Source organism: Panthera pardus, unplaced genomic scaffold, assembly GCF_024362965.1.
Source record: "Panthera pardus isolate Hobbes unplaced genomic scaffold, ASM2436296v1 HiC_scaffold_16, whole genome shotgun sequence".
Classification (NCBI taxonomy): Eukaryota; Metazoa; Chordata; class Mammalia; order Carnivora; family Felidae; genus Panthera; species Panthera pardus.
Window position 1 is genome coordinate 4,147,362 of NW_026526721.1, and position 27,675 is coordinate 4,175,036.

General features: G+C 59.4%; 1 protein-coding gene across 1 annotated transcript; it reads left to right on the forward strand.

Moving 5' to 3' along the window:
• RIPK4 (receptor interacting serine/threonine kinase 4) lies at nt 1-27,675 on the forward strand. Its single transcript, XM_019432726.2, has 8 exons — nt 1-234; nt 10,269-10,560; nt 16,700-16,848; nt 18,946-18,995; nt 21,234-21,392; nt 22,168-22,271; nt 23,712-23,973; nt 25,929-27,675. The coding sequence occupies exons 1-8, from the start codon at nt 53-55 to the stop codon at nt 27,086-27,088; spliced, it is 2,358 nt and encodes a 785-aa protein (XP_019288271.2). The 5' UTR covers nt 1-52; the 3' UTR covers nt 27,089-27,675.

Sequence of the window (27,675 nt, forward strand, 5' to 3'; positions counted from 1 at the left end):
CCTGGGCACCTGGGCGGCCGCGGCGGCGCGGGGCGGCGGCGAGACGCGCGCGATGGAGGGCGAGAGCGGGAGCCCGTGGGCCCTGGGGCTGCTGCGCACCTTCGACGCGGGCGAGTTCGCCGGCTGGGAGAAGGTCGGCTCGGGCGGCTTCGGGCAGGTGTACAAGGTGCGCCATGTCCACTGGAAGACGTGGCTCGCCATCAAGTGCTCGCCCAGCCTGCACGTCGACGACAGGTCAGCGGCCCGGGCGGGGGCGCTGGGGCGGGCGACGCGGCCGGGCCTGGCTGCTGCGCGCCGCGGCGGGCGGGGGTCCGGGCGCTTGGATTCCGGGGTGGGGGGGGGGGCTCCTCTCCACCTGGGTCGCCTCGGGAGCCCTCGGAGGGATAGCGGTGTCCGCGCCGCTTGTCCGGCCCGAGGGACGCGGAGGCCGGGGCGGCGAGCTAGCTGCTCCGGGTCCCCGGCTGCGGCTCCCGCTTCGAGGGGCCGCGTTTGGTCGAAACGTTGCGAGGTGCCCGGTGGGGCCACCCCGGTGCTAGCGAGCTTCGCGTGAAGCCTCGGGTTTTCCGGGCTTTGGACCCGCGCCCCGCGTCCGGCCCGCCCGCGACCCGCCTGGGCGCTGCGGTCTGCGCCCGGCTTAGAAAAATTGCCGTGTGGGGATCTGGGCTTTGTGAGTTAGTTAGACTCCCTTCGACTTACTTAGTAATTTACGCTGGAGCACAAATTGGTATAAGACGGTAATTATTTCGGTCGGAAGCACTGGGCTTGGCTTGGCCGGGCTTCCGCAGCCACGGAACTTGGGCTTGGCCTTGGGGTCCGGCAGGCGGCCCCGGGGGTGGGGGGCGGGGGGTTGCGCCCAGCGCTCCCTGACCTCGCGCTCTAGCTTTGGCCGACTTGATTTCCAGGCCGAGCCCCTGGTGGGGGGTGGGGGGAGGGCTTTACATTAACCCGCTTTGTGGTCGAGCCATAGCGCCCTCCTGCACCCCAGCGCCCCAGTCCAAGAACCTGCCTGTCCCGGCCTAACACGGGGACTCAGTTAACCACGATTGGAAAGGACGTGAAGCCACCCCTGTGAAACAGGGCCGGTGGATTGTAGTCTGTGCTTAATTTGGGGGGAAGGGGGTGGAGTTGGAGGGGGGGTGGGGGGGGGAGAGGGTCTTGAGAAGCAGTTCTGGTTTTAATGCCGCCTTTTACGTTTGCATTGTAGTAGTTGATAGGTAAACTTAGTTGATATGTAAACTTCAGTGGACCGCACTTGAATTATGTGGTGAAAGTGTGCCTTCTAGGTGGAAGTTGGGTTTGTATTCCGTGCGGAGATCCCCCTTAGGGAGTCCCTACCGAACACACAAAGGAAAACAGCTCCTGTGAAACCTCTCATAGCCTTTGCTGTCTCCAGCGCCTGGGTTTGAATCCTCGGCTGATTGAGCGATGGGGCCTCCAAACCCCAGCTTCTCGCTGGTGGTGACGTCCCCTCCCCGGGGCTGTTTGAGTCCCCAGGACTAAGGTAAACGGATTGCAGTGTTTTCTGCTGCAGCGTGAGGTACTAGGCCCCGCGCATTCGCTGCCCTCGTATTTTCATCCTGGCCTAGGAGATTGGGCAGGAGAGCTCTGGGTGACCTCTTGCCGTGAGCCTCAAATGCAGTGTTACTTGGAAACTGGCAGTAGAGTGGTGACAAGTGTCATAGAAACATCACAGAGGTGGGGGGCTGTGCAAGCCGTCCCTCCCCCTCTATGCTGTGGATCCTGGGAACTTCTCAGGCCGGGAGGGAGGGGCGCTGTGGTTATTTTGATGAAATCCGACCCGCATTGAATACCAGCCAGCGGTCAGATCCTGAAAGGCGAGACCCTCGCCATAGCGACATTTTTATGCTCTGGGGACCTTGGTCTGACGGAGTCTTCTGGTCAAAGCGAGTTTTATTCACCAGCAACGTTTTTCACACGGGTTTCTTGGAGGAGCAAACAAAGTAACCAAGGATGCACCCAGGCTGACTCACCAGCCGGCACCCTCAGAATCTGTTATTTCCAGCCACCAGGCCCTTCTTTCTTGGGTGGCCCAGGAGGAGGTAGGGTTTCTCTACTTGACGCGGATCACTTAGGATATTGCATAGCCTGGTTGAAAAGTGTTTTGTCCTTTAACTGGAAGCCTTTCCTGCCCTGCCCGAGCCAGGCGGGTGGTGGCATGTTAGCGGGCGGCCCCGTGGAGGTCAGCATCGCCCAACAGGAAGAGAGTCACCTCTCGCACTTTGCCGGCCCAGTAGGGCAGGCCGGGGTTCTGTATTTGCAGCAGTGGCTGATTTCTCTGCTTGAGATGATGGTTAACCCCCTGCTCTTTGTGTGTGAAGCCAGAAGTTAATGATTGACTGAATTCAGCTCCAGGTTCGGGGGTGGGGTGGGGGTGGGGGTGGGGTTGTGTCGTGCAGGAGGGGCTGGGTGCCTTGCACAGTCGCATCTAGACTTTGAAATGGTGGTTGTGCTGCCCCCCATCCCCACCCCGCAATGTGTTCCCTGAAGTGGAGTGGGGAACAGGGTTTTCTTGGGGTTCTGGGTGAAGCCTCCAGCCCTACTGCTGCCCTGGCCGCAGACTTTATCCACGCCCCCCCCCCCCCCACCCCACCCAAGCAGGTGCCCCAGGCTCCTGGGAGCAGCAGGCTGCCTCAAGCCTGTGAGCACAGAGTTCTGTGCAGGGAAGATCAGGGGCCACCTTGAGGAAGGGGTGGGGGGGGGAGGCAGGGGCCACCGAAGCACCTGCCATAGGAGCTTCCAAGGGGACCTTCTTGGAATTTCACAAGTGACACCCTACTGATCTGCGTTTCCCACTCCTTATGGGCATGGCTGGTGGCTTGGGGGAGACACGTGGCCTCCCTGGCTAACCCTGATGGGGGGGATCGTGAGCGCTAGGGTGAGGTCTAGGGCTGGGCAGGTTACCGTGTAGAGAGCACAAGTGACCCCAGAGGCCCCCGTCCTCCAGCCTCCCGCCCCTCCCTTGGGCTAAGACGAAGCCCTGAATAACAGAGTGCCTGGCCTGGGCGCCGGCCCGCAGCGAAGGCGCCATCCGCACTGGCTAGTCCGGACGAGCCCGAGCAAACCCCCAGTCTGCAACGGCAGAGCTGATGATCTGACAAGCCTGCTTCTTGTCAGTTTTAAAAATAGCAGTGTGGGAACCCTCGGAGGCTCCCTGGGAGCATCCCCGGCTTGGTGCTCGAGTAGGCCTGGCCTGGAGGCATCCGCTAACCGAGGATTAAACCATGTTTCCTGCTGCCTTCCCCAAAGCTGGTTCCCTCTAGGAGCTCTTCGGGGCTGGTCCCCCCTTCTCTCCTCCCACGGTGTGTTACTCCCCTGACGTCCAGAGACCGCCACCCTTTCGTCCCCTACTTTCTACTTTCCCCTTTTCCGCCGTCAGTGCTTCCGGAAAGGGAAGCCTCGTCCCTCCTTCACCATCGGCCCATCTTTGGAATTTCTGAGGGGAGGGGGGAGCCTCTGGCTTCTTAGAAACTGTCTTTTAGAAACGGTCTGTCTGATGATATTTCTGATATTTTCCCCTACCCCGATGCCCTCCCTGGGGTGGGAAAGACATGCTGAGACCTGTCCTAAATGAGGGAAAAAAAATTGGGTTAATCTAAGTGCTATTGAGAAAGTATTGGACAAATTGAACCCCAGCTTAGTCCTGTGAACGTCCAGAGGTTTTCCATCTCGGAGGTCCTGGGGGTGGGGGTGCTTTGTGCATTCCTGCCTGGAAACGGAATTAATAACCTTTCCCCAAATGGTGAAGAAAAGGAGCCTGTTTTGAAAGGATTACAGAAGAGAAATGTGACACCAGTCCTGCCGAATTTGCCTAATTGCAGGGAGGACGTCACAGTGTTTAGGTTGCGCTAAGACTGATGTCTGTGGATCCAGGTGGCCTCGAACTCTGCTCCTAACGGCGAAGAAACGGGATTTGATGGTGTGGACCCGGACGGAGACAGAGCCTGAAGTTCCGTGGCTCCGGCGCCAACCGCACCGGGGACCCTCAGGTCCCCTAGTGGTGATAGTGCTCACAGTACTGGGTCAGTAGTTTCTTCTGTGTTGTCACCAACATGAGCCAGAAACACTGCTTGGAGGGAAAGTATATTTAAAATAAATAATTGCTGTTGACAAAACAAAACAAACAAACAAACGAAAAACAGTCGGGGGGGGGGGGGTGCGGTTTGAGGGGCATGTTTCAGTCCTGACCCGGGCTCCCTACTAAGGCTTATTTCAGGCTCATTGAATTGCAGATGCCACCCGGGTTATCCACCTGGGCTGGGGGTGTAGCTTCCCTAAGCCTGTGGCTCTTGCTGGGGCGTAGGTGTGTGTGTGGGGGGGGGAGGATTGTCCCTGGAGCAATTAAGGGAAAGCCAAGAGGTTGGGGACACTTGGATTTGGATTACCAGGGAGGGAACGGGGTGCAAAATGGTGCAGAGCCTTCTCAACAAAACCAGTGCTAGCGCTTGGGGGGCCCTGGGGAACCCCGCTCCCCAGGCCTGTGTGAAGGGTCTCCTTGTCCCCTGAGACCTCCCCGAGGCTGTCCTGGGACCCCCCCCCCCTTCCTTGCCCCAGGGAGGCGTGGTGACGGGTGGGATCCTCTCTGCTCTAAGGCATTCTGATAGAGTTGTCGGAAAAACATTTGTCCTTGGACACTTCCTGGTTTTCCTTGGTGAGAGGCCCTTACATGTGTGGTCAGTTGTCCTGCTTGACATTCTTCCAAAGAGGGTTCTTCGAACATTCAAGCTGTGATCAGCATTTGGGAGCAAACCAGCACCGCGGGGCCCTTTTTGATTTTTTTAAACTGAGGTGCATGGCCTCGTACAGTGGAAAGGGCCTGGGGCAGGGGGAGCAGTGAACTTGCTGAACTGGGGCAGCTGCCTGGGCGGAGGGGGGGGGTGGGGAGCGGGGAGCGAGAGTGACTGATCTGCCAGCGAGGCTCTTAAGGAGGCTCTTAAGGCGCTAATGAGCCCGACAATCAGAAGTCACCCTGGTTTATGTATTATGCCCTTTGGGCAAATGGAAGAAAACGCTTTATTTGCAGGGTAGCTCAGAGCCTGCATTTAATGAGAAGTTCGGCCTTGATGTAATTGACTTTGTTCCCAGAATACGTTTGTTATCAGTCAAGCTTGGGCGGAGGCTCATCTCCACCCAGATGGAGGGTGTCTCCAGCCCGAAGATGACCCTCGTTACTGTCCAGCCTGTAAATACCTGAGCCGTTGGTCGGCTCCTCAAAACCTGCAGGCCAGGAGGACAGCCTCACGCGGGTTCACACTGCAAGGTGGGGGGGGAGGGTCTCTATTCATCCCCGGGGTTGGGGGGAGGGCAGGACGCAGGCCAGTGCCATGTGGGCACAGTGGCACCCAAGGACACACATGGGTCAGGGAGGGGTGGCCAGGCAGCCAGTTTAAAAGAAAAAAGCAACAGGAACAGACAAGTTAAAACACTGACTCTTTTTTCCCCCCAATATGAGCACATTTATTTTAATTTTTTTTTGTATGTTTTTATTTTTGAGAGAGAGAGAGAGAGACAGAGTGTGAGCCGGGGAGGGGCAGAGAGAGAAGGAGGCACAGAATCCGAAGCAGGCTCCAGGCTCCAGGCTCCGAGCTGTCAGCACAGAGCCCGACGCGGGGCTGGAAGCCACAAACTGAGATCGTGACCTGAGCCGAAGTCGGACGCTCAACCGACTGAGCCACCCAGGCGTCCCCTATAACCGTGATTCTTAGCAAAATAGGGAGGAGAGGTAGCCCCTGGTACTAAGTCATGTTAGGAGTGGTAGTTGTCCTGGTTCAGTGTAATAAGCAGGTCTTCCGGGAGGAGGATGGAAGAGATGGGCCCAGGGATGCCGTTTTCTCTCTCTTTAGATGACGGGCTTTCTAACGATGCCTGCTGCTGACATCTAGCCTTTCCTGCGTTTAGACACCCGTGGAGACCAGGCACAGGGCGGGGGGTCTGCCTCTGTGTGGCCAGAGCCAGCCGAGCCCGGACCCAGAGGGGACGGAGCCACTCTCAGCCCGGCCCAGGGACCCCCACACGCAGCACTGCGCTCTTGTGGACGCTGTGCTTTCCATTAATTGGCCGTTTAACCAGAGAGCTAAGCAAGCAAGCCGTGCTGAACTCAGTTCTGTGTCATAGTGGTCTAATACTTCAATCCTGGTGTGTCCTAATGTGGCCCACTTGTTCCGAAGGCCAGTGGGGATTCTTTGCCTCCACGAGTGTGCCCAACACCGACTTCTCTCCCTTCTCCGGGATGCTTCCCCTCGCAGAGAGGAGGACCTGCCCGGTGACTCCTGGTAGAGATCGGGGTGCGGGGGGTGCCCTTGCTACCGCTCTCTCCTCCATACCCATCAGTCGTCAAGTCTCATTGATTCTCCTCCAAAATGTGCCCTGTGTCTGCCCCGTTCTCTCTCTCCGCCTGGAGCTGGGACGACCACCTTAGGCACAGGTGCTCAACGCAGGCAGAGCTTGGGTTGCTGCAGCCTCCGATGACCTGTAATCCCGGCTCCTCCTTGCCGGCGGGCCTTCCTCCCTGGCAAATGTTTTCACACACGTATGGGAAGCCTGGCAGCATGCAGTCTCAGAGAGGAGGTCAAAGGAATAAGAAATGAATTTGTTTGGTGGGTATAGTGTTGGAGCTCTGCATCAGACTAGCAAATGGGAGCAGGTGTGGGCGGGGAGGTCAGGAGCGGGTGCATCCAGGCTCCAGAAGAGCCCCTCTGGTGGGTTACGGGCAGGGCTGCTTGTGCCGGAACCGGCATTTCAGGGGGAGTCCCTGAGGCCACCCCAGCCTGCACTGGTGGTACGCAGATGCTGGGTCTGCTCGGTTCCCGGCTGCAGTAGGGCATGTCTGGCATGTGATTCTAGACTTTTCCTTCAGGAGTTTATTAGAAAGCATGTTCTCCAACACACGCCTGGCACCTGGCACCTGTTCTGCAGGGAAAACAGATGAACTTTTTTGTTTTTTCAGGTTAAATATTTTTTTATTGGATACATTTGATGTGTAACATTGCGTAAATTTAAGGTGAATACTGTGTTACTTTGATGTGTGTGTGTGTGTATTGTGATATGGTTGCCACTGGAGTCATATTTGTCATATTACATACTTATTGTGTATGTTGAATAAACTGTATGTTTATGGCCATTTAGCCCTTGTTACAAGTTTCTACCTTTAAACGCCATCAGTCTTATCTGCCCACCGTCTTGCCCCTGGTAACCACCCTTTCTTCTCTTTTCTAGATTCCACATATAGGTGATATCAGTATGTTCTCTGGTGTATCTTGCTTAGCATGATGTGCTCAAGGTCTATCTGGTTGTTGCAAATGGCATGATAGCCTCCTTTTTTTTTTTTTTTAATGTTTTATTTATTTTGAGAGAGGGCGAGAGTGCATGGGAGAGGGGCAGGGAGAGAGAGAGAACCCCAAGTAGACTCCACACTGACAGTGCAGAGCCCGACGCAGGGCCCGATCTCCCGAACCATGAGATCGTGACCTGCGTTGAAGTCAAGAGTTGGACGCTCAACCGACTGAGCCACCCAGGTGCCCCGTGGATATCCTCCTTTCTCATGGCTGAATAATAGTCCGTTATGTCTATGTGCCACACCTTGTTGGGTTTTTTTTCCTTTTAATCCATTCATCCGTTGATGGGCATTGATTGGGGTTGTTTCCACAGCTTGGCTGTCGCGATAAACATGGGCGTGCAGAGATCTTGCAGCAGTCTTGTTCTCACTGCCTTTGGGTATATCCCCAGAAGCAGAGTTACTGCATTGTATCGTAGTTCTGCTTTAACTTTCTTGAGGTGTGAGCTGATACGTCTTTGTGGTTTTGGTTCATTTTTCCCTGATGGTTAGTGATATTCAGAATCTTCTCACGTGCCTGTTGGCCATTGTGACGTCCTCTTTGGACAAACGTCTGTTTCGTTCTTTGCCCGTTTTTAAATCCGATGTTTTCTTCTTTAATTAAGTCGTATTTGTTATCTATTTCGGATGTTAACGTCTTATCCAGTGTGTGGTTTGCAAAATTTTTCTCCCATGTTGTAGGCTGCCTTTTCATTTTGTTCCCTGTTTCCCTTGCTGTGCAGAAGCTTCTGGGTTTGATGGAGTTCCATTTGCTGATTTTTGCTTCTGCTGTTTGTGCTTTAGGTGTCGTGTCCAAAAGGTCATTGCCAAGATGGGTATTAATGAGCTTTTTCCAATGCTTTCTTCCAGTTTTATGGTATCAGGTCTTATTTTTAAGACTTTGATCCATTGTGAGTTAATTTTTGTGTGTGTTGTGAACTAGGGTCCCAAGTTCATCATCCTGCGTGTGTTTCTCCAGTTTTCCGGGCGCCATTTGTCGGGAAGACCAGCCTTTCCTTATTGGGTGTTCGTGGCTCCCTTGTTGAATATTAGTTGACCACAGAAGCAGATGAAAATTAAAATAAATGCTGAGAGTACATAGTGGGCAATTCCAGACTGTAGTGGTTTAGTTTAAATTTGGCCGAGATGCACTTGGCTTTGTCTACATGCCGGGTTCTTAGGCTTGGCACTGTTTGCATAGGAGCTGGGTAATTCTTGGTCTTGGGAGCTGCCTTATGCATTGTGGGTTGTTAAGCAGCATCCCTGGCCTCTACCCACTGGATGCCGGCCATAGCCCCGAGTTGTGATACCCAAAATGTCCCAGACAGCGCTCGGTGTCCCCGGCGGGCAAAGCTGTCCCTCCACGAGAATCACTGGTCTACCCTCAGGGGTTCTCCCCCCGAGACACCCACTGTACAGCTTCTGGCCATATGCTCACATGAGGCTCCCAAATGCAGGGGCCGGATGGGGAGTCAGAGGGGCTGAGATCCCGTCGGGGCACCTGGTGTCCACGAGGGAACGGAGCCCAGCTCAGCCAGTTTTCGGGTTGCTTTCTGCCGTGTCGAGTTCTAACAGCCGCCGACCTAGATGGTGCGTGGCCGAGCCCTGTCCTTATGCGATTCAGCCCCTTTTCCTGGATGTGCTCTGGGACTTTTGCCCCATGAGGCTAACACAGAGCAGGATACGGGGATTCTAATCTGAGTCCGTGGGCTGCACCCGGAAGTGACCTTAGACCCCGGGCTGGTGCACTTTCCATGGAGGGCCAGGGAGTACACGTGTCAAGGTCTGCAGACTGCTGGTCTCTGCCTTGAGCGAGAAAGTGGCCACAGCCCACGTGGCGTGAACGGGTGAGACCGTCTTCCAGGAAGTTCTTTACAGAACCGGAGGCAGGCTGTGCGCGGTGGTTGGTGGTTTCTGAAAAGGTTAGGCATCGGATTATCACATGGCCCGAGTCACCCCGTTCCTGGGTGTGTGTGTAGCCCAGAATGCTGAAAGCGAGCGGGTGTTTGTGCACCTGTGCACACAGACACACGGCGTTATTCACGGCAGCCCAAGCGCCCATCAGCGGGCGACTGGATACGTAAAACGTGTTCGTGCAATGGAGCGTCATACAGCCGTGAAAAGGGGTGAGGTTTTGACACCTGCCACAAGGCGGCTGAACCAGGATCACATTACGCTGAGGTGCTGAGCGAAGGAAGCCAGGCGCAGAAGGACAAATCCTGTGTGATTCCGCTTAGGTCAGGTGCGTGGAGTGGTTCACGGAGACAGGAAGTGGACGAGGGGTGGGCGGGGCCGGGAGGAAGGGGTTCCTGCGGAAAGGGTACAGGGTGTCTGCTGGGACGACGGACGAGGCTTGGGTGTCGGGCGTGTGTGCACGTGATGCCTGCGAACTGTACCCTTGGGAATGGTGAAAATGTGACTTATGTGTCTTTACCACGACTGAAAACGTGGTTGGAATAAAGGGGGCTCTCGGGCCGCAGCCTGCAGACCTGGCTCCACCGGCTGATGCCCCACAAGCACCAGTGTGGGGCCCGAAGGAGGGCCCACCGGGCCGGCTACGTGTTGAACTAGATGAGTTGGGTTCTTTGGACGGACACTTTGTTGCGGCTTCAGTCACATGGCATCGTGTGTCCCCTCAGCCCGGGAGGAGGGGTGGCAGCATCGGCCCCCCTGGCTCGGTGGCCCCGGGGTGCTGACTGCGCGTTCCCAGATGCTCATCGGGATGGGATGTCCGTCCTCCTCGCGTACGGTGACCTGCGATGCGCAGAAGCGTTTGAGTGGCCGTCGGGCCGATGGCCCCGGGACGTCCCGAGTGTGGTTCTGCGGCATCGCGGGGAGCCCCGTGCGCCCGGGTCACCTGCTCGGCCCGCGGACCTGGCGCCGCGTGTCGGGGCCTGGGCGAGCGGCTCCCACGTCTCACGTCTGCCAACTTTTCCAGGGAGCGCGTGGAGCTTCTGGAAGAAGCCAAGAAGATGGAGATGGCTAAGTTCCGCTACATCCTGCCCGTGTACGGCATATGCCGGGAGCCCGCCGGCCTGGTCATGGAGTACATGGAGACCGGCTCGCTGGAGAAGCTGCTGGCCTCCGAGCCGTTGCCGTGGGACCTGCGCTTCCGTATCGTCCACGAGACGGCCGTGGGCATGAACTTCCTGCACTGCATGTCCCCGCCTCTCCTCCACTTGGACCTCAAGCCCGCAAACATCTTGCTGGACGCCCACTACCACGTCAAGGTAGGACCCGCCCGGCTCCAGGCCGCAGGCGGCTGGAGGGGGGGGAAGGCTCTGAGTGGGGCCAGGGGAGGACGTAAGGACTCAGCACCCCCAGTCTCCATGAAACGTGTAGCTGGAAAATGGACCCTTACGCACACGGTTACCCCCCACCCCCCACGGATCCTGGAGCATGGGCCTAAATCCTGAGCACTCTGGAAGAAAAGAGCTCGTGGGTTTGTGGCTTCCGGTCTCACTGGACGTCTCGTGAAGGCCGGTTAGGGATCCGACCGGGGGAGGGGGGGGCGGAGACCGCTGCACCCCCATCTGTGGTCTCAGGGATGGCGGTGGGGGGGCGTGGGGCGCTCCCTGGAACGAGACTCCGGAGGGGCTCATTCTCTTCTCGTCGTGTGAGGCCTCTGAGGTCTGCTATCATTATTACTCTTTTTTGGGTAAGTTTATAAAACACAGAGAAGTACGAGGGACGGTGGAACTAAATACCAGGTACCAGCCACCTGGGCCTGCCGCTGTCCAGTTTGTATTTCTTGGCCTCTCCTCTGTCCCGGGCTCTGTCGTTGCCACCAGGGGGGACGCAGGTCACGGGCCTTCCCTGCGTGGTTCAGGAGGCCCGGGGTCGTGCGCTGGCCCGCAGGATGCACTTGCCGCCTCCCTTCCCTGTGCCCGGCTTGTGAGCGAGTGAGAAGGACCCGCGAGCGGTGGCCTGAACCCTTTCCTGGGCCCTGCGGGAACCGGGAAGGGACTCACCTGTACACTCTCCTGGCTGGTCACAGGGAGCTTGCAGGAGCCCCTCCCTTGCTGGTCTGAGGGGTAGGAGGGACCTGAGTTCAGCCCAGCCATGCCCGTGGGCTCTGTCTGGAAGGAGAGGTGGGACCAGGGGGCACAGGCACCCCACCTTTGCGGCGCACCTGGCCAGCCTGAGGCCGATGGGGAGACTCATGTCCACGTTGGACAGTGACTGCAGACTGTCCCTTGATTAGGAGTCGCTCCAAAATGAGATTGTCGCCGCCAGAGGGACGAGCTCTCCTGGTTCTAATGGGTGCCACGGGGGTTCTGTCTTTGCTAGAGCCAAGTTTCTTTCCGGCTGGTGCACTGGCTTCCGGTGTGGAGCCTCTGCCCCCGCTGACATTCCAGGGTTTATCAAGGAGGGTGCTCCTGTGGGCACCAAGTGAAGGATGAAGCCTTTTTTTTTTTTTCTTTTCTTTTCTTTTTAAAGTTTATTTATTTTGAGAGAGAGTGCAAGTGGGGGAGGGGCAGAGACGGAGGGAGAGAGAATCCCAAGCAGGCTCCCCGCACCTGCCAGCACAGAGCCTGACGTGGGCTCGAACCCACAAACCGTGAGATCATGACCTGAGCTGAGACCGAGGGACGGATGCTTACCCGACTGCCGAGCCACCCAGTCGCCCCAAGAATGAAGCTTTTGATCTCAGGCTTGAATATACACGAGAACGAGGAAGCAGCGACAGACCTCTGTCGTGTGCCAGGGACCTCGCTGGCAGGAGGTACTCTGGACGGTGGCCTGGCCACCTGCCAGGCTGAGGCCCAGAGGGGTTAAACCATAACCAGGGTCTCCTGGGCCCTGGTCATCCAGCTGAGGCCACGGTCAGGTTCAGCAGTCTCTGGAGTCCTGCTGTCCCTCCCAGCCCGCTGCTGCATGTGAGAGGTACCCAGCCTGCGGCCCGTGGGCATCACACGAGGGCGGAATAGGTGTCCTGGCAGTAGGTGTCCCACAGGCAGCCTGTGGGCTGGAGGAGGAGTTCCTTCCAGAACTCCGGCTGGGAGGGGGGGGTGTTACTGGGAGAGACCGGGTCTTCAGAGAGCATCAGCCTTTGCTGCTATCAGGAGTTGGGGAGGGGGGCACAGGCAGAAGAGTCATGGAAAATTCTAGGTTGTGTAGGGGGAGGGGAAGCAGGAGGCCGAGTTAGATCAGGGTAGGGGTTCTGAAATGCTGTCGTGACGGAGGCCGCCGGGAAGGTGCTTGTCTTAGGCGGCTGTTGGGTGCGCGCGGGGCACGCAGACAGGTGTGTGCGTGGCTGTGTCTCTGAGACGCCTGCAGGGTCTGGCTGGTGCTTGGCCTGGCTGGCTTTTATCTCCACCGCCTGCTTTCCGCTCTCCCCTCCGCTCTTCAGCAGGTCATGTGGGATGCTTGGGGCATGTGAGTGTCCCTTAGGGGAGCAAGTGGCTCTCCTTGTGGGCACGGCCCCCGCCCCCAGCTCTGTCACCTGGTGGGTGGGGGTCACACCTCTGTGTTGCCGTGAGAGGTCAAGGATGACCGAGTGCTGATGGCTCAGTGCCTGGCCCGTGGATGTGCTCGGTGGGGGTTGGGGCCGTCGGGGTTGGTGTTCCGTGGCCGTAGAGTCATTTTTTTGCACACCGTGGATGGTGGCTTCCGTCCAGGGGGCGTCTCCGGTGCCGGGTCCACAGTAGGCGCTCGATACTGGCTCAGTGGGGAGAGGAGTGCCGTCCTCTCTGTGACACGCTGGGGGCCTGCCTTCCTGGTCGGTCACTTCTGCTTTGGCTCTGAGCTCCCTTCACTTGAACGCTCTTCTCTCCCTCTCCTTGTGAACACCTGAGTCGGGAGCCCTGCTGCTTGCGAAGGTTTTAGTAAATGGTGAAGATTCCTTGAAGAGCTGAGTGGGTCCTAAGGAGCCTGGGGCGACCCAGGAGGGCGCTGATGGAAAGCTTAGGACCCGCCTCGCTGACGCTGACGGCTGACGTTGTCACTTCCGGGCGGGGCTCTGGGCCTCTGCACAGACCGGCCCCTTCCGCAGCTCCCTGCAAGGGCCAGGTGGAGCTGCGTTTCTGTGACCACGCTCAGCCCCAGACAAACAGATGACATATTTACGTAGCACATTTCTTCATTCCCAGAAATGCAGCGTGGAGGGTGCTGTTGGAGCTTTCCAGTCGGCCGGGAGCTCTGCAGTGATTGGCCGCCTGCTTTCTGCACACTTTATAAAACTTTAATCTGGAATCTTGAGATGAGATCATAAGTTGTGAGCTTGGCCAGTCCCCTTGTGCCCCTCCAGACACGGAGAGGATGATTAGAGCTGAAGGTTTCACAGCAACTGCCTACTTTGCTTGCAAAGTGTGTTAAAGAGACTTAATGTTAAATTAATACTGAGGTTAATAGTAACTAAATGCAAATGGAGTGAACCCATTTCACGTTGAAAATGAAATAGCTTAGTTTATTGTTGATGTATTTAAAAAATTTTTTTTAAATGTTTATTTATTTTTGACAGAGAGAGAGAGAGAGACAGAGCATGAGCGGGGGAGGGGCAGAGAGAGAGGGAGACATAGAATCCGAAGCAGGCTTCTGGCTCCGAGCCATCAGCACAGAGCCCAACACGGGGCTTGAACCCACAGACCGCAAGGTCATGACCATGATGCTCAACCGACTGAGCCACCCGGGCGCCCCATATATATATATTTTTTAATAGTCTCCATACCCAATGTGGGGCTTGAACTCACAACCCTGAGATCAAGAATTGCGTGTTCCACTACTGAGCCAGCTGGGTGCCTGCCGAAATAGCTCAGTTTAAAATCTCAGGCTACTTCTGGTTCAGTTTGCCCAGACCACATCCAGAGGGACCCTGAGGGCCCTGTTCTCCTGTGGTCTGAACGGCCTGTCTCTGTAGCCAGCACAGCCCTGATCGTGCCCTTTGGTCTCGTCCAGCTGGGCCTGGAAGGAGAAGGGCCCATGTCCCCGGGACACCTGTGGGTGCCTGTGAGCACTGAGCTCCGAGCGGCCCTGAGACCTGTGCCGAATGTGAAGATGTATGAGCAGCTTGTAGGCCGTTTGCTGTATACTCTGCGTACCCTGGGATTGCCAGGGCCCTGAGGGTGGGAGAGGGCGGGGGGAGAACCCGGGGCCGGGGGGAGGGTCAGCGGCCCTCAGAGACTTATTTCTGATGTGCATTTTGATGCCATTGTTTTTATGTCGAATTTATGCTTCTTTTCTTGAACCACGGATATTTTGAAGTGGCTGGCTCTCCCTGCAAACAGCAGAAACAAACAGAAATCTGTGAGCGGGGTAGGGGGCATGGGGTGAGACCCTTGCACCCCAGTCGGGCTCCGTTTCTGAGATTAAAAGGTCGAAGCAGCTGAGAGTTTGAACTGAAACATTTGCTCTCACCGACTTGTTCGAGATTGCCACGTGTGGCCCTGTGTCGGCCCTGAGCTGCTTTGTGGGTCTGCAGGCGAGGTGATGACTGAGGGGGTTTCTTGAAGGCCAGGCAATGACAGCAAGCAGCCGGGCGCCCAGAAATGCCCCGGCTGGCCCTGCTCGCGTGGCCCCACGCCGTCCTGGTCACGGGAACAGAGGGCTGGGCCCAGTCCTGCAGGCTTTTCTCCACCAGCTACCTGCCGGCGGGGCCAGAGATCCCTTGAAGGACCGGGTCACCACTCGTAAATTCTCCCTGTGCTCGGTGATGACACCGGGCTGTGGGCTCACCCCGAGGGCACGGTGAGCCCAGCAGTGAAGCCTGACCGAGCCCCGTTTCCTATCACTCCACGGGTGCGTTTGAAGAGGGGCTCTGGAGGTCATCAGAAGGCTTCAGATTCACTCCTAAGCCTCGAAGGGGGATACAAAGGGGCAGTTTTCCTCGTGGATCCCGAGTCCCTTTATGCCAGTCGGTGTGACCTAATCCCACGCACACCTCGCTCCCGCCAGCTTCCAAGGGCTCGACTTACACAGGAGCTGGGGGAGGCTGGCGCCCCACAGGGAGTGTGCAGTGGTGTTGTCGCCCTCACTGTGGGGTCCCGTGAGCTTTCCAGACGCCTTTGCCCTAAGGAGAAAAGGGGGTGGAGGTGTGGGGCCTGCACAGCGGTGGTCCAGGTGTGCCCTCAGGTGGGTGGGCTCCCGCAGGTGTATCACACCTTTTACTTTTTTTTTAATCTTTTTTTAATGTTTGTTTATTTTTGGCAGAGACAGAGCATGAGCGGGGGAGGGGCGGAGAGAGAGGGAGACACAGAATCGAAGCAGGCTCCAGGCTCCGAGCTGTCAGCACAGAGCCCGACACGGGGCTCAAACTCATCAACCGCGAACCATGACCTGAGCCGAAGTCGGACACCCAACCAACTGAGCCACCCAGGCGCCCCGTATCACACCTTTTATTTGGGGGCCTTGCATTTGGTGAAGGAGCCAGTGAGAACCTATTGGTCACAAATTGTTCCAGGTCCAGGCAGAGGGCAGAATGCCCCCTCCAGGCTGCGTGGTGTGCGTTTTGTTTGCTTTAAAGGGCATCTGGGGATGCCTGGGGAAGCATTCGGCTCAGGTCATGACCTCACAGCTCGTGGGTTCGAGCCCCGCATTGGGCTCTGTGCTGACAGCTCAGAGTCTGTGTCTCCCTCTCTCTCTGCCCCTCACCCACTCGCACACTGTCTAGCTCTCTCTCAAAAATAAATAAACATTAAAACATTCTTTTCGGGGTGCCTGGATGGCTCAGTTGGGTAAACGTCTGACTTCGGCTCAGGTCATGATCTCACGGTTCATGGGGTCGAGCCCCAAGTCAGGCTCTGTGCTGACAGCTCAGAGCTTGGAGCCCGGTTCGGATTCTGTGTCTCCCTCTCTCTCTGCCCCTCCCCTGCTACTGCTCTGTCTCTCTCTCAAAAGCAAATAAACGTTAACAACAACAAAAACAAATTTTAAAGGGCTTCTGAAGGCACATTTCCCTTCAAGGAACAGACTGCATCCTGCCTGTCTCCCCAGCAGGGCCCTTGCACAGCCGATGGCCTTAGGGCCAGGCCTTGCTTTTCGTGTGTTACCTGAAAACCTGACAACTCTGAGAGTCGCTTTCCCCTCTAGGCCGACTTGGGCAGTCCCCAGGGGCAGACGTGATGCTGTCGAAGATGCTAAACGTGCCCGAGTTCAGTCTCCCAGCGAGTCCCTTCCTTAGAGCGGAATCTGGTCCCTGTCCGTCCAGCCCCTAACAGCTGGGGCTTGTTTCTCCCAAGCCGGCCGTGCCTTCCTGTCCTCCCCGGAGGAGCACAGGACGTGGCTCTCGGGTGTGGATTCCCCACTGTGCCTGCACGGCCGCATCGGGGGACCGTGCCACACGTCCCCACAGAGGTGGGGACGGAGCCTCTTGCCTCCCTCGGCGAGGCCCCAGCGAAGCCCACTGAGCCTCGTCTGACTGCTGTGTTACAGATTTCCGATTTTGGGCTGGCCAAGTGCAACGGGCTGTCCCACTCCCATGACCTCAGCATGGACGGCCTGTTCGGCACCATCGCCTACCTCCCTCCAGAGCGCATCCGGGAGAAGAGCCGGCTCTTCGACACCAAGCACGACGTGTACAGGTGTGTGACAGGCGTACAGCAGGTGGGGGCAGGTGTGCGACGGCTGTGGGACGGGTGTGGGACAGGGTGGGACGGGTGTGCGTGGGGGCCCAAGCGGGGGCTCTGCACCTCGATTCCCAGAGGCCATCGGACGTGAGGTTGAGACCACGTGAAAGGGCCTGGGGTGTGTAGTTTGTCGGTCCACGTACCCCAGGTGTACAAGAGACCCTTGTCCCCTGCGAGTGCTGAGCCGAGGGTGGAGAATGTCACGGCTGGTGCCAGCTAGAGACAGTTCTGTGGCCAGCCCCCACACTGTAAACGCTCTGGTGTTTTTACGAAACGGGTTTTATAGCTCATCTGCTGGGGGAGCCTGCTGCTCGAAGTGATCTGTGTGTCTGTACGTGTGCGGATTTGCACTCCTGGAACCCAGTTCCCTCTGGCCCAGTGAGTGGCTTATGCTTCTCACGTCACTTACCTTTGACAGGGGAATGCAGACACATCGGGGGCTGTTCGCAAACCAGCGTCGGTGGGGTTTATGTGCTTGAGAATAATCCCCAAGTCGTTGGCGCCTTCCTTTTCCAAATTGCGAAGGTCTTACTCACTCAGACCAGTCGGAGGAGAAGAGAGGAGGGAGCGTGTGCCTAAGCCCCTCACTGTGGCTCTTGTCTCACGCGTGGTGACTGGGACCCTAAGCCCCAGAGCCCTGAGCTGTGCCTTCTTGACATGATCGGCATCCGGAGTCCTGGCAGACTGGTTTCACGGTGACCATTGGGCGCCTGCCTAGCTGGGCTCTGAGCCGTCCGTCCGCTGGCGATTGGCACGTCGGGGGCTAGTCACGGCTTGTAGAGTTTGGGGAGAACGAGGTTCTGTGTTTACTTTGGAGTTGAGAGCTTCAGCTCTTGGACTTGCAGACTTGCGTTCATTTTCAAAGGAGAATTCCCGCATCTCTGTCAGCAGCCGCTCTCAGCTCCGTGCAGGGTGGCAGCTGCAGGTTTGGACTCCTGGTTTTGTTGTTTAAAAAATTTTTTAAATTAAAAAAAAAAAAAATTTGTTAGGTTGTGCTTTTTGGGGTATATTCAGAGTAGCTATATATACGACATAGAGAGGGAAAATATACTTTCCAACAACCAAAAAAGGGCCCAGGACGGTGAGCCGGACCGCCCCCTGTGTTCTCCGTCTACTGTCTCCACAGCCTTCTGCGAAGTCTCAGTGAGCAGGCCGCTCGCCACCCGCCCCCCCCCCCCCGGGGCTGGAGTCGGCGTCTTGGTGCCCTGCACCTGCCACGAGATGGGGGTGACTTAGGCAGACACAGGCCCTTCTCCCCACGAGCTGATGTTCCAGCAACAGAGCGGTGGTCCTTTTCCTCCCCTCCCTCCCCCCTGCCACCCCCGTCACCCCCTGTCCCCACCCGCCCCGTCCTGCCCGTGCTGTCTGAGCTGGAAGCCCAGCTGGTGTGGTCGTGTCTGTGGTGTCACATCCGAGCCGCCATCGTGATGCGCTCCACAGTATGGGCGCCTGTGTAAAGCATCCATGGAAAATATCTTAGTGTCCTCCCCCTCCCCCCTCTCCTTTCCCCCTGTCCTTTCCCCCTCCCCCTGTCCTTTCCCCCTCCCCCTGTCCTTTCCCCCTCCCCCTCTCCTTTCCCCCTCCCCTCTCCTTTCCCCTTCCCCTCTCCTTTCCCCCTCCCCTCTCCTTTCCCCCTCCCCTCTCCTTCCCCCCCCCTCCTTTCCCCCTCCCCCCTCCTTTCCCCCTCCCCCTCTCCTTTCCCCCTCCCCCTCTCCTTTCCCCCTCCCCCTCTCCTTTCCCCCTCCCCCTCTCCTTTCCCCCTCCCCTCTCCTTTCCCCCTCCCCTCTCCTTTCCCCCTCCCCTCTCCTTTCCCCCTCCCCTCTCCTTTCCCCCTCCCCTCTCCTTTCCCCCCTCTCCTTTCCCCCTCCCCCTCTCCTTTCCCCCTCCCCCTCTCCCTCTCCCTCTCCCTGTCTCTCTCTCTCTCTCTCTCTCTCTCTGTTTCCTTTGAAGACTCTGGAGTGGTCTTCCTCAAGCTAGTTGCTGTTGGGAGAGCTTTTGACTTTGTTTGAGGGTCCTGCTCACAGATACTAACCCGGCCGATTTTCCTTGCAGCTTTGCCATTGTGATCTGGGGTGTGCTCACGCAGAAGAAACCGTTCGCAGGTGAGTGGGCTTGTCTTTGGGGAAAGTGCATCCCTCTGTCTGTCCGGGGACACGGGAGGGCGCTCTCCGTGGTCCTGTTTGAGCTGTGCCTGCGGCCCGCGTTCCCACAGGGGGTGGTGCGGGGGTTGCTCTGGGCCACGAAGCTGGTGGGGCCATCCTGTGGGGCAGCGGGGACACTGCTCTGTGCTGCCCAGCGTGTCCTCCTGGAGTCCCGCGGCCTCTCTGCATGCAGACAAGCAGTCTTGCGGCATAATTCACATTTCAGCAAAGGCTGCAATCTGAAGGGGTCTGTTCAGGGGATTTCTTTATTTAGGTGCCAGCTCATTCGTGTGTGTGTGTGTGTGTGTGTGTGTGATGTAATGCACGTGACATAAAATCCATCCTTTCATCCGTTTAAAGTGTATAATACGGTGACATCGAGTACGTTAGCTGCTGTTCTGCCTATAGCACCAGAACGTTCTCATCCCCGCAAAGGGAAACCCCGTGCCCATCCAGCCCATCCCCCCCTGCCCCCCGAGAACCACCTGCTTGCTTTCTCTGTGGATTTGCCAGCTGCGCTTATTTCCAGCTGATTCTGTTTTTGGATTTATAAACATATGGTAAAATACATACAAAATTTACCATCTCACCCAGTTTTAAGCGTGCACTTCAGTGGCAGGAAGCACCTTCACACCGCTGTGCAGCCCGTCTCCAGAACAGTTGAGTGGATTTTGCACAAACGTGTACACCCGGGTCACCTCCCTTCCCCTCGAGGGCTGTGACATTTCTTTCCCTTCAGGCAGCCGCTGTTCTGGGGTCTGTCCTCCCGGTGCCGATACCTTGACTTGTTATAAAAATCGAGCGCTTCTTCAGCCTCGTCATTTTCCTCCACAGGCGCGTGGGTTATTCACGCTGTTTTGTGGTTTGACCAAAAATATCCAAAAATGCAGAGCAGACTCAACGCGGGGGCCTCGGGTCTGGGAGCCGGTGCGGGTTGGTGTCTGTTGTCTGTCCATCTGTCTCCCTGACTCCTCCCCCTCCGTGGAGGCCGTGGTCCGGATCCGTGCTGGTGTGGCAGTGTCCGCTCTGACCCCAGACTGTCCCACAGACACGACACCCAAGGCGGGTACGGGATACAAACGTCGGGAGCCAGGGCCCGCGTGTTTTACTGCCTGGGACGTGGGGAGTTCAAGGCAGAGAAGCAAAAGGTGTTTCTTGATCTTCTCCCATCTGTTTGGCAGCAGAAAACGCCGCGGGTGTTGCTTTCCCATCATTCGGAGGGCCTCCAGGGATCTGGAAGCCAGTGTGCTGGAAATAGCGCGTAGATACCCACAATAGCTGTTGCACAAGATTTAACGGGAAGGCGGGACACGGCATCGCACCAGGAGCCTGGCAGGCGCCGGTGACTTGGGGCCAATTTTCCACGCCTGCTGACATGCGTGTGGTGCCCCTGCAGGGCTCCCCGGCCGTGGGCGTGCTGGGAACTGTGGGGTCTGGGGCGGGGAGGGGGTGGGGCTGGGCTGCTGGGAACAAGGAACTCGGAGTCCAGCTTGATGGACGTTGTGGTTTTGGGCTGAGCAGAGAGAAAAGTCTGGCCCGCTGAAGGTCACCTTGGGCCCCTTGGTCTGTGACCAAGGTTTGGGTGATAGGAACGAGTTTGTTGTGCTTATAAAGGTCGGAGCAGAGGGCAGGGGGAGCCCCACATTATGACTTGCAGGAGGAGAGGCCCCCTGTTTATACAGCCCAGGTCTGAGCGTGCTCTGAGGGGGCAGGCGTCCCGGGACACCATCGCTGTGGCTGGCTCACTGCACGGGGCACCCGGGGCCTGCGTTTCGGTGTAGAGATCAGAATTTCGGAAGGCTCTTGCGTCATCACAGGGCGATACGGGTTCGCTTGGAGGCTGGCCCACGTGACTTCGTGATTTTTAAGTGTTGCCTCCCTTTGGTGCGCGCGCGGGCCTCTTTGGAACATGTCTCGTCAGATACTTTCTCCTCTGAACCCTGGTCGCCTTGGAGTTTGATGCCCAGAAAGATGTGCCCTGTGATACAACGCACAGGCTCTGTTGGGTGCCTCGCAGGGAGTCTCTGCGGCCTGGAAACGGGAGAACAGACGTGCTCCGTAAGGATCAGGACCAGAGGGAGCCGTGGGCTTTGCGAAGGAAGTGGCTGCCACTGGCCCCATGCTCCTTTCCTCCTGAAGGCGCGGAGCACGGCCCCCAGCCCCGCGGAGCCGCCCTGACCGGGTGCCTTCCCTTTGCAGATGAGAAGAACATCCTGCGCATCATGGTGAAGGTGGTGAAGGGCCACCGCCCCGAGCTGCCGCCCGTGTGCAGAGCCCGGCCGCGGGCCTGTGGGAACCTCGTGCGCCTCATGCAGAGGTGCTGGCACGGGGAGCCGCGAGAGCGGCCCAGCTTCCAGGGTGAGTCCGGGGGGCCCCCGGGGCTCGTGGCGCGATCGCTCTGCCGTGGCACGGGAGCTGGGGTCGACGAGCAGGCCCAGGTGGGGGAGGCCATGCAGACAGGTGCACCGGGGCGGGCCCCGCCTGGACGGGTTGGCCGCTCGCCTGTGGTCCCCCAGCACGCGGGGTCGGGGTGGGGCGGTCACTGCCAGCCGGCCCAGCTGCAGCCCGGTGGAGCCGTGCTCGGTGCTACGGGTTCGGACCGGGGCTACGTCTGCAGGGGACGGAGGAGACCGCTCACCTGCGGCTTTCTCTGCATTTCTTTTGGGGTCTTGCCCCCGCCCCCCGCCTTGAATGGGTGCGTCCTTGGGTTAGCAAAGTGACTTCAATAAAATGAGAAGTGATTGTAGCGTTGAAAGCACGTGGGGGGAAGCGATAGAGTGTCCCCTGCCGGGTGCCGGCCACCCTGGCCAGTGTGGGGACACGGTCTGGTGGCTCTTGCAGACGGGGCTCCCCCTGGGGAGGGCTTCTTTGGGAAACTGGGACACCGTGACTCCTCCTTGGCACCTGGCACGACCCTGCCAGGTCGCAAACGGTAGGCCCCCCGCGTGGCCCCCGCGGAGGTTCCATGGGGTTAACCTGGGAGCTCAGCCCAGCCGGCGGCCTGCGCAGCTGCAGCACCGACCGGTCCCCTGGGGTGCGGCCTCTTCTGTCCCCGCCCGAGTCGCACTTGTAAGCCGCGAATGTGGAAGTCATTGTCCAAGTGACATGCCCTTTTCTGTTTTCTCCCCAAAAGAAATTACGTCTGAAACCGAGGACCTGTGTGAGAAACCCGATGGTGATGTGAAGGAGACAGCTCAAGATCTGGACGCGAAGCAGCCCCTAGAACCCAAGAGCCCGGTAATGGGGACCTTCCCGGAGGTGTCATTTGAGGGGGGGGGGCTCGTGTTTTCACCCTCGAGTCCTCCCTTTCTCCACATTCCCCTGCTGCCTGGACCGGCCCCTCGTCTCACCCGGCGGGCAGAGCCCTGTCCCGTGCGAGCAGCCACAGGGTCCTGTGTTCAGGAGCCGGTGGCAGGTCGCGTGGCCGGCTCTGGTGGCCCCAGGCTCCTTTCCCCCCCAGCCGCATCCTGTCCCCACCTCCTGTCTGCGGTTAAGAGCGAACAGTGTGGGCCCGCATTTGACCTCAAGGAGCTGCTGGTCGGATGCTCTTTGAACCAGGGGAACAGAAGGGCCGTGTGGGCCCTGTTGCGGGGCGGGGGGTTCTGGGCTCCTGTGGTCTGGCTGTCTCCGCGCCCCTGACTTGGAAACCTGGCCACTTTGTCACCGCCGCTCGTAAACGGTTACCGCCGGGGGCACCCACATAGGTCACGTGAGGTGTGATGAGAGACCCCGAGGCTACGGGTAACTCAGTGTCCGTAGCGGACTTGCAAAGGGAGGCCTGACGAACTTCCTAACGTGCCGTGTGGCGGGAGGCCACTCACCCCAGGCATCCGCGTGAGGCCGGGAGATGAGTCCACGCTTGAGGTGTGCCCACAGTCTGAGCGTCAAGGGGCGTGTGTGTGAGGGGGGGGAGCAAAGGTGTCTGGGGGAGGCGGCCTGCCCACCGACAAGGGAGAGCAAGGCACCCGGTTCGCGGGTGCGACTCGGGGCACGGAGCCACCAAGTCCGAGCGGATGGCAGTTCCCAAGGAGAGGGGGGACCGGGGACAAGCGGGCGTGAGTCCCGAAGAGTCGTGAGTCACCCTCGGGTTTAATCGCGCTCCAGAGACCTACCTTTCTGGAAGCCCGTCAGGGAGACCCTTGCAAAGGCCCCGTTGGTACGTGTTGGATTGGGGCGCACCGGTGACGCTGTGGCTGGGCCCGTCCCTGCACCCGCCCCTACGCGGCCCCCCAGCCGGACTCAGGTGGCTCGGAGGGAGGGGCACAGGTGCGCAGGGACCCCCAGCCCCGGTCCCATCTCCTCCCTCCGCTGCTTGCTGGTGCTGACCTGCCAGGTGGGCGCGGCCGGCATTCAGGCGTCACATTCTCCCAGCGCGGTCACGGTCCACCCGTCGTCCAGGTGGCACTGCGCGTACGCCACTGCGGTGACAGGCTGGGGGCCACGCCGCCGGGCTTCCTGTTTTCATGGAGCCGTCTCTCCCCGCCTCTCCCCAGAGCGGTGCCTCTCTGCCTGGCGGGCCCGGCGCGGTGTCCCTGGGCTCCCCTGCGTCTGCGTGTGGCGGGACGGCCTGAGCGCCCTGTATGGCTGTCTGGGGACCGAGCGTCCCCTCGCCCTCCGCCGTCCCCGCCTCCGTCCTCCTGGCTGGGTCTCACCCACCTCCCTCTGCCTGGTTCGCAGAAGCCCGTGTGCTCGCCTCTCAAGCGGGCCTCCGCCCCGACCTTCGACAGCAACTACAGCCTCTCCGAGCTCCTGTCCCAGCTGGACTCGGGCACCTCGCAGACCCTCGCGGGCCCGGAGGAGCTCAGCCGCAGCTGCTCCGAGTCCAGGCTGCAGTCGGCCAGCAGCAGCAAGAGGCTCTCGGGGGTGTCCTCTGTCGACTCTGCCTTCTCCTCCAGAGGGTCGCTGTCCTTGTCTTTCGAGCGGGAGCCTTCCACGGGCGGTAAGCGAGGACGCCGTATCCTGGGAAATCGTGAGCCTGGCTAAGGGGCCGTAGGAGCCCGCGAGCAGCTCAGAGAAGCAGGCATCCAGCTTCCAGACCCAGTTCTTTACTTTCTGCCTCCCGTAGCTAATCGGCCTGGGGAGTCAGCGGCACAGCTGGCTCACCGGGCCCATATCTGGAGGTGGGTGCTGGCCGAGCGGCCGGCCGAGCGGCTCCGGGGGCATCACTTAAGCGTAAGGGGGACGGGCCAGGCCGCCAGCTCTCACCTGTGCCGACACCAGGTGTAGGGGCTGGCGTCAGGTTTGCGGACTGAGAACCCTGACCTGTATCGAGGGAGTCCAGATGATTCTAACCCCACGCCCTGCAGATCTCTCTCGTGTAGAGGCCAGCCCCGTACCCCCTTTCTCTGATACCCCTTTACTTTCTTGTCTGTGAGCTCTCTGCTTGTTTCAGCCATGCATTGTGATGGCTGAGTTGTCCCTGGACGTTATGACACCATGGTCCCGTCTGTATTCTCCCTGTTGACGTGGGGTTCTTCTCAGTTAGGTGACCTTATCTGTTTATGTTGATTTCGATGGGTTTCCCTCTTGGAAGGGGCCTTTTCTGTGCCCCTGCCCTAAATGCCAGTCCCCGGGTCCTGGGGCCGGCCCTACACTGTAGCTCCCTTGCTGCCCCCGGGGAGGCTAAGATGTCCTGTCCTGCCCTCTGAGTGCTGCAGCGCCATGAGGAAAACACGGGTTTTCATGCTCAGGGTGACAATGGTATAGGGGGGCCAAGTGTCCCAGGGTCGTGGAAAGAACATGGACCCCAGCAGGAGGGGCAGTTTGTTTTTCCTGGCAGATCAGGGAACTCCTTCTGGAAGGAAGTGCTTTTCCTGGATGCACTGAGCCTCCTGGGATTTTCAGAGTGGAATATTTGGGGCAAAAGAGGGCATTTGGGGTTGAGAAAACACCTTACGAAGACACAGGGGTGGGCAAGGCCCAGCCGGGCGGCTTGACTGGAGGTAAGCGGTGGGTGATGGGGTTGCACAGGAAGGAAATACCCCGTCTCTGGGAGAGAAGTATGCTATACGACTCTCTCTGGGTCTGATGCTCTCAAATGGCATCTTCGTGCTCACGCGCGGTCGGTTCCCGTAAAGACACAGATGTCGTCTGGGTGGCTTGTGTCTTCTCGAATTCCACCCTATACCCCCACCCTCCCGTGCAAGTCCCCTTGAGAACGTTTCATGTGAGGGAGGGGCGGGCCTTCTTTCACGCAAATCGGAGGCCAGACACCGTGGTGGGAGTTTTACGTTAAATAGAGGTGAGGCTGCATGTGGAGGCTGGGGCGGGGAGCAGCCGGTGACCCTGGAAAGGTGTCCCTGCTGTGGGAACTGTCAGCTCTCAAGTGGACTGGGACGCCTCCCTGGTCTGTGCCTTTCATTCTGTTTCCTTTTTTTTTAAATGTTTATTTTACTTTTGAGAGCGAGAAAGACAGCGCGCGAACAGGGGAGGGATGGGCGGGGGGAGACAGAATCCGAAGCAGGCTCCAGGCTCCCGGCTGTCAGCACAGAGCCCGACACGGGGCTCGAACTCACGAACCGTGAGATCGTGACCTGAGCCAAAGGGGGACGCTCAAACGACCGAGCCACCCAGGCACCCCATTTTTATTTTCTTAACGAAGCAACGTTAGCCATCACCGCCATTTTCTGAGCACAGACGGGCCGAGTTCTGCGCCCTTATCCGATGACGACCCTACGGGACAGCTAGAATGACTTTGCGAGTTCGCGGGAGCCCCTTGGCCTGCCCGAGGTCTTCCCCCTGCACCGGAAATCTAATAACACGGCGGGGGTGACTCCTGAGTGGTTTCGGGCACGCGGCGACCCGGAGGCCGCTGGGGAGGCGCGGGCCGCGTTAGGGCGCCCGCCAGGCCTTGGGAGCGGCCCGCAGCCCGAACCTCGTATCTCTCTCCCCCAGATCTCGGCACGACAGACGTCCAGAAGAAGAAGCTCGTGGATGCCATCGTGAACGGGGACACCAGCAGGCTGATGAAGATCCTCCAGCCCCAGGACGTCGACCTGGTCGTGGACGGCGGCTCCAGCCTGCTGCACGTGGCCGTGGAGGCCGGGCAGGAGGAGTGCGTCAAGTGGCTGCTGCTCAATAACGCCAACCCCAACCTGACCAACCGGAAGGGCTCCACCCCCCTCCACGTGGCCGTGGAGAAGAGGGTGCGGGGCGTCGTGGAGCTCCTGCTGGCCCGCAAGATCAGCGTCAACGCCGCGGACGAGGACCGCTGGACGGCCCTGCACTTTGCGGCCCAGAACGGGGACGAGTTCAGCACGCGGCTGCTGCTGGACAAGAGCGCCTCCGCGAACGAGGCGGACTGCGAGGGCCGCACCCCCATGCACGTGGCCTGCCAGCACGGCCAGGAGAGCATCGTGCGGATCCTGCTCCGCCGGGGCGGCGACGTGGGGCTGCGGGGCAAGGACGCCTGGGGGCCGCTGCACTACGCCGCCTGGCAGGGCCACCTGCCCGTCGTCAGGCTGCTGGCCAAGCAGCCGGGCGTGAGCGTGGACGCGCAGACGCTGGACGGGAGGACGCCGCTGCACCTGGCCGCCCAGCGGGGGCACTACCGCGTGGCCCGCGTGCTCATCGACCTGCGCTCGGACGTCAACGTCTGCAACCTGCTCTCGCAGACGCCCCTGCACGTGGCCGCGGAGACGGGGCACACGAGCACCGCCAGGCTGCTGCTGCACCGGGGCGCCAGCAAGGAGGCGGTGACCGCCGAGGGCTGCACCGCCTTGCACCTGGCGTCGCGGAACGGGCACCTGGCGACCGTCAGGCTGCTGGTGGAGGAGAAGGCCGACGTGCTGGCCCGGGGGCCCCGGGGCCAGACGGCCCTGCACCTGGCCGCCGCCGGCGGGCACGCGGAGGTGGTGGAGGAGCTGGCCAGTGCCGACGCGCTCGACCTGGCCGACGCGCAGGGGCTCAGCGCGCTGCACCTGGCCGCCCGGGGCCGGCACGCCAAGACGGTGGAGACGCTGCTTCGACACGGGGCCCACGTCAACCTGCAGAGCCTCAAGTTCCAGGGCGGCCCCGTCCCCGACGCCGTGCTGCTCCGGCGGAGCAAGACCTAGCCTGGGGACCCCGTGCGGGGTCCCTGGCCCGTCGCGTTCCGCCGCGGGGACAGAGTGACGCCGGGCCGGCCGGCGCCGCGCGCCTCGTCCGCGGCCCGGCGGGGCGTTGACCGGGCGGCCGGCGAGAGGCCGGCGACCGCCGACTCTTGATTCGTCCGGGGCATCCGCTCGGCCGCGTTTCCCTCCGGAGGCGGCTGGCGAGAATGCGCTTGGCTGTCGACCCGTCGTCCGCAGATCGGCGGCCCCGCCTTCCGCGGGGGGGGAGGGGGGGAGACGGGTCGGAATCATTTCGTTGCGTGTCTTGCTCCTACTGTGGGTCCGTCGGTGGCAAAGCCGTGGGTGGGGCGCAGTTCACCCCGGCCTCAGCCGAGCCACCTGGGGCCGCTCGGAGCGCAGCTTCTGGGGAGGCGGGAGCGGGAGGCGCCGTGTCCTTTTATCTGCGTACCCAGCGGCAGGCGGAAGAGCCTGTTTCCGGAAGTTTTAGTGGAATTCTTGTCTCGTAGGCTACCTTCAATAGACGAACGCGGAATCGCCTGTTGCTTTAAACCTGTTAAAAGAGTCCGCGTCGGTGGGTCGTCCGGTTTGTG

Coding starts and splice junctions, on each gene's coding strand:
- RIPK4 (XM_019432726.2), top strand. CDS start 53: ATGGAGGGCGAGAGCGGGAGCCCGTGGGCCCTGGGGCTGCTGCGCACC. Junction 235..10,268: donor AGCCTGCACGTCGACGACAG/GTCAGCGGCCCG, acceptor CAACTTTTCCAG/GGAGCGCGTGGAGCTTCTGG. Junction 23,974..25,928: donor GCGGGAGCCTTCCACGGGCG/GTAAGCGAGGAC, acceptor TCTCTCCCCCAG/ATCTCGGCACGACAGACGTC.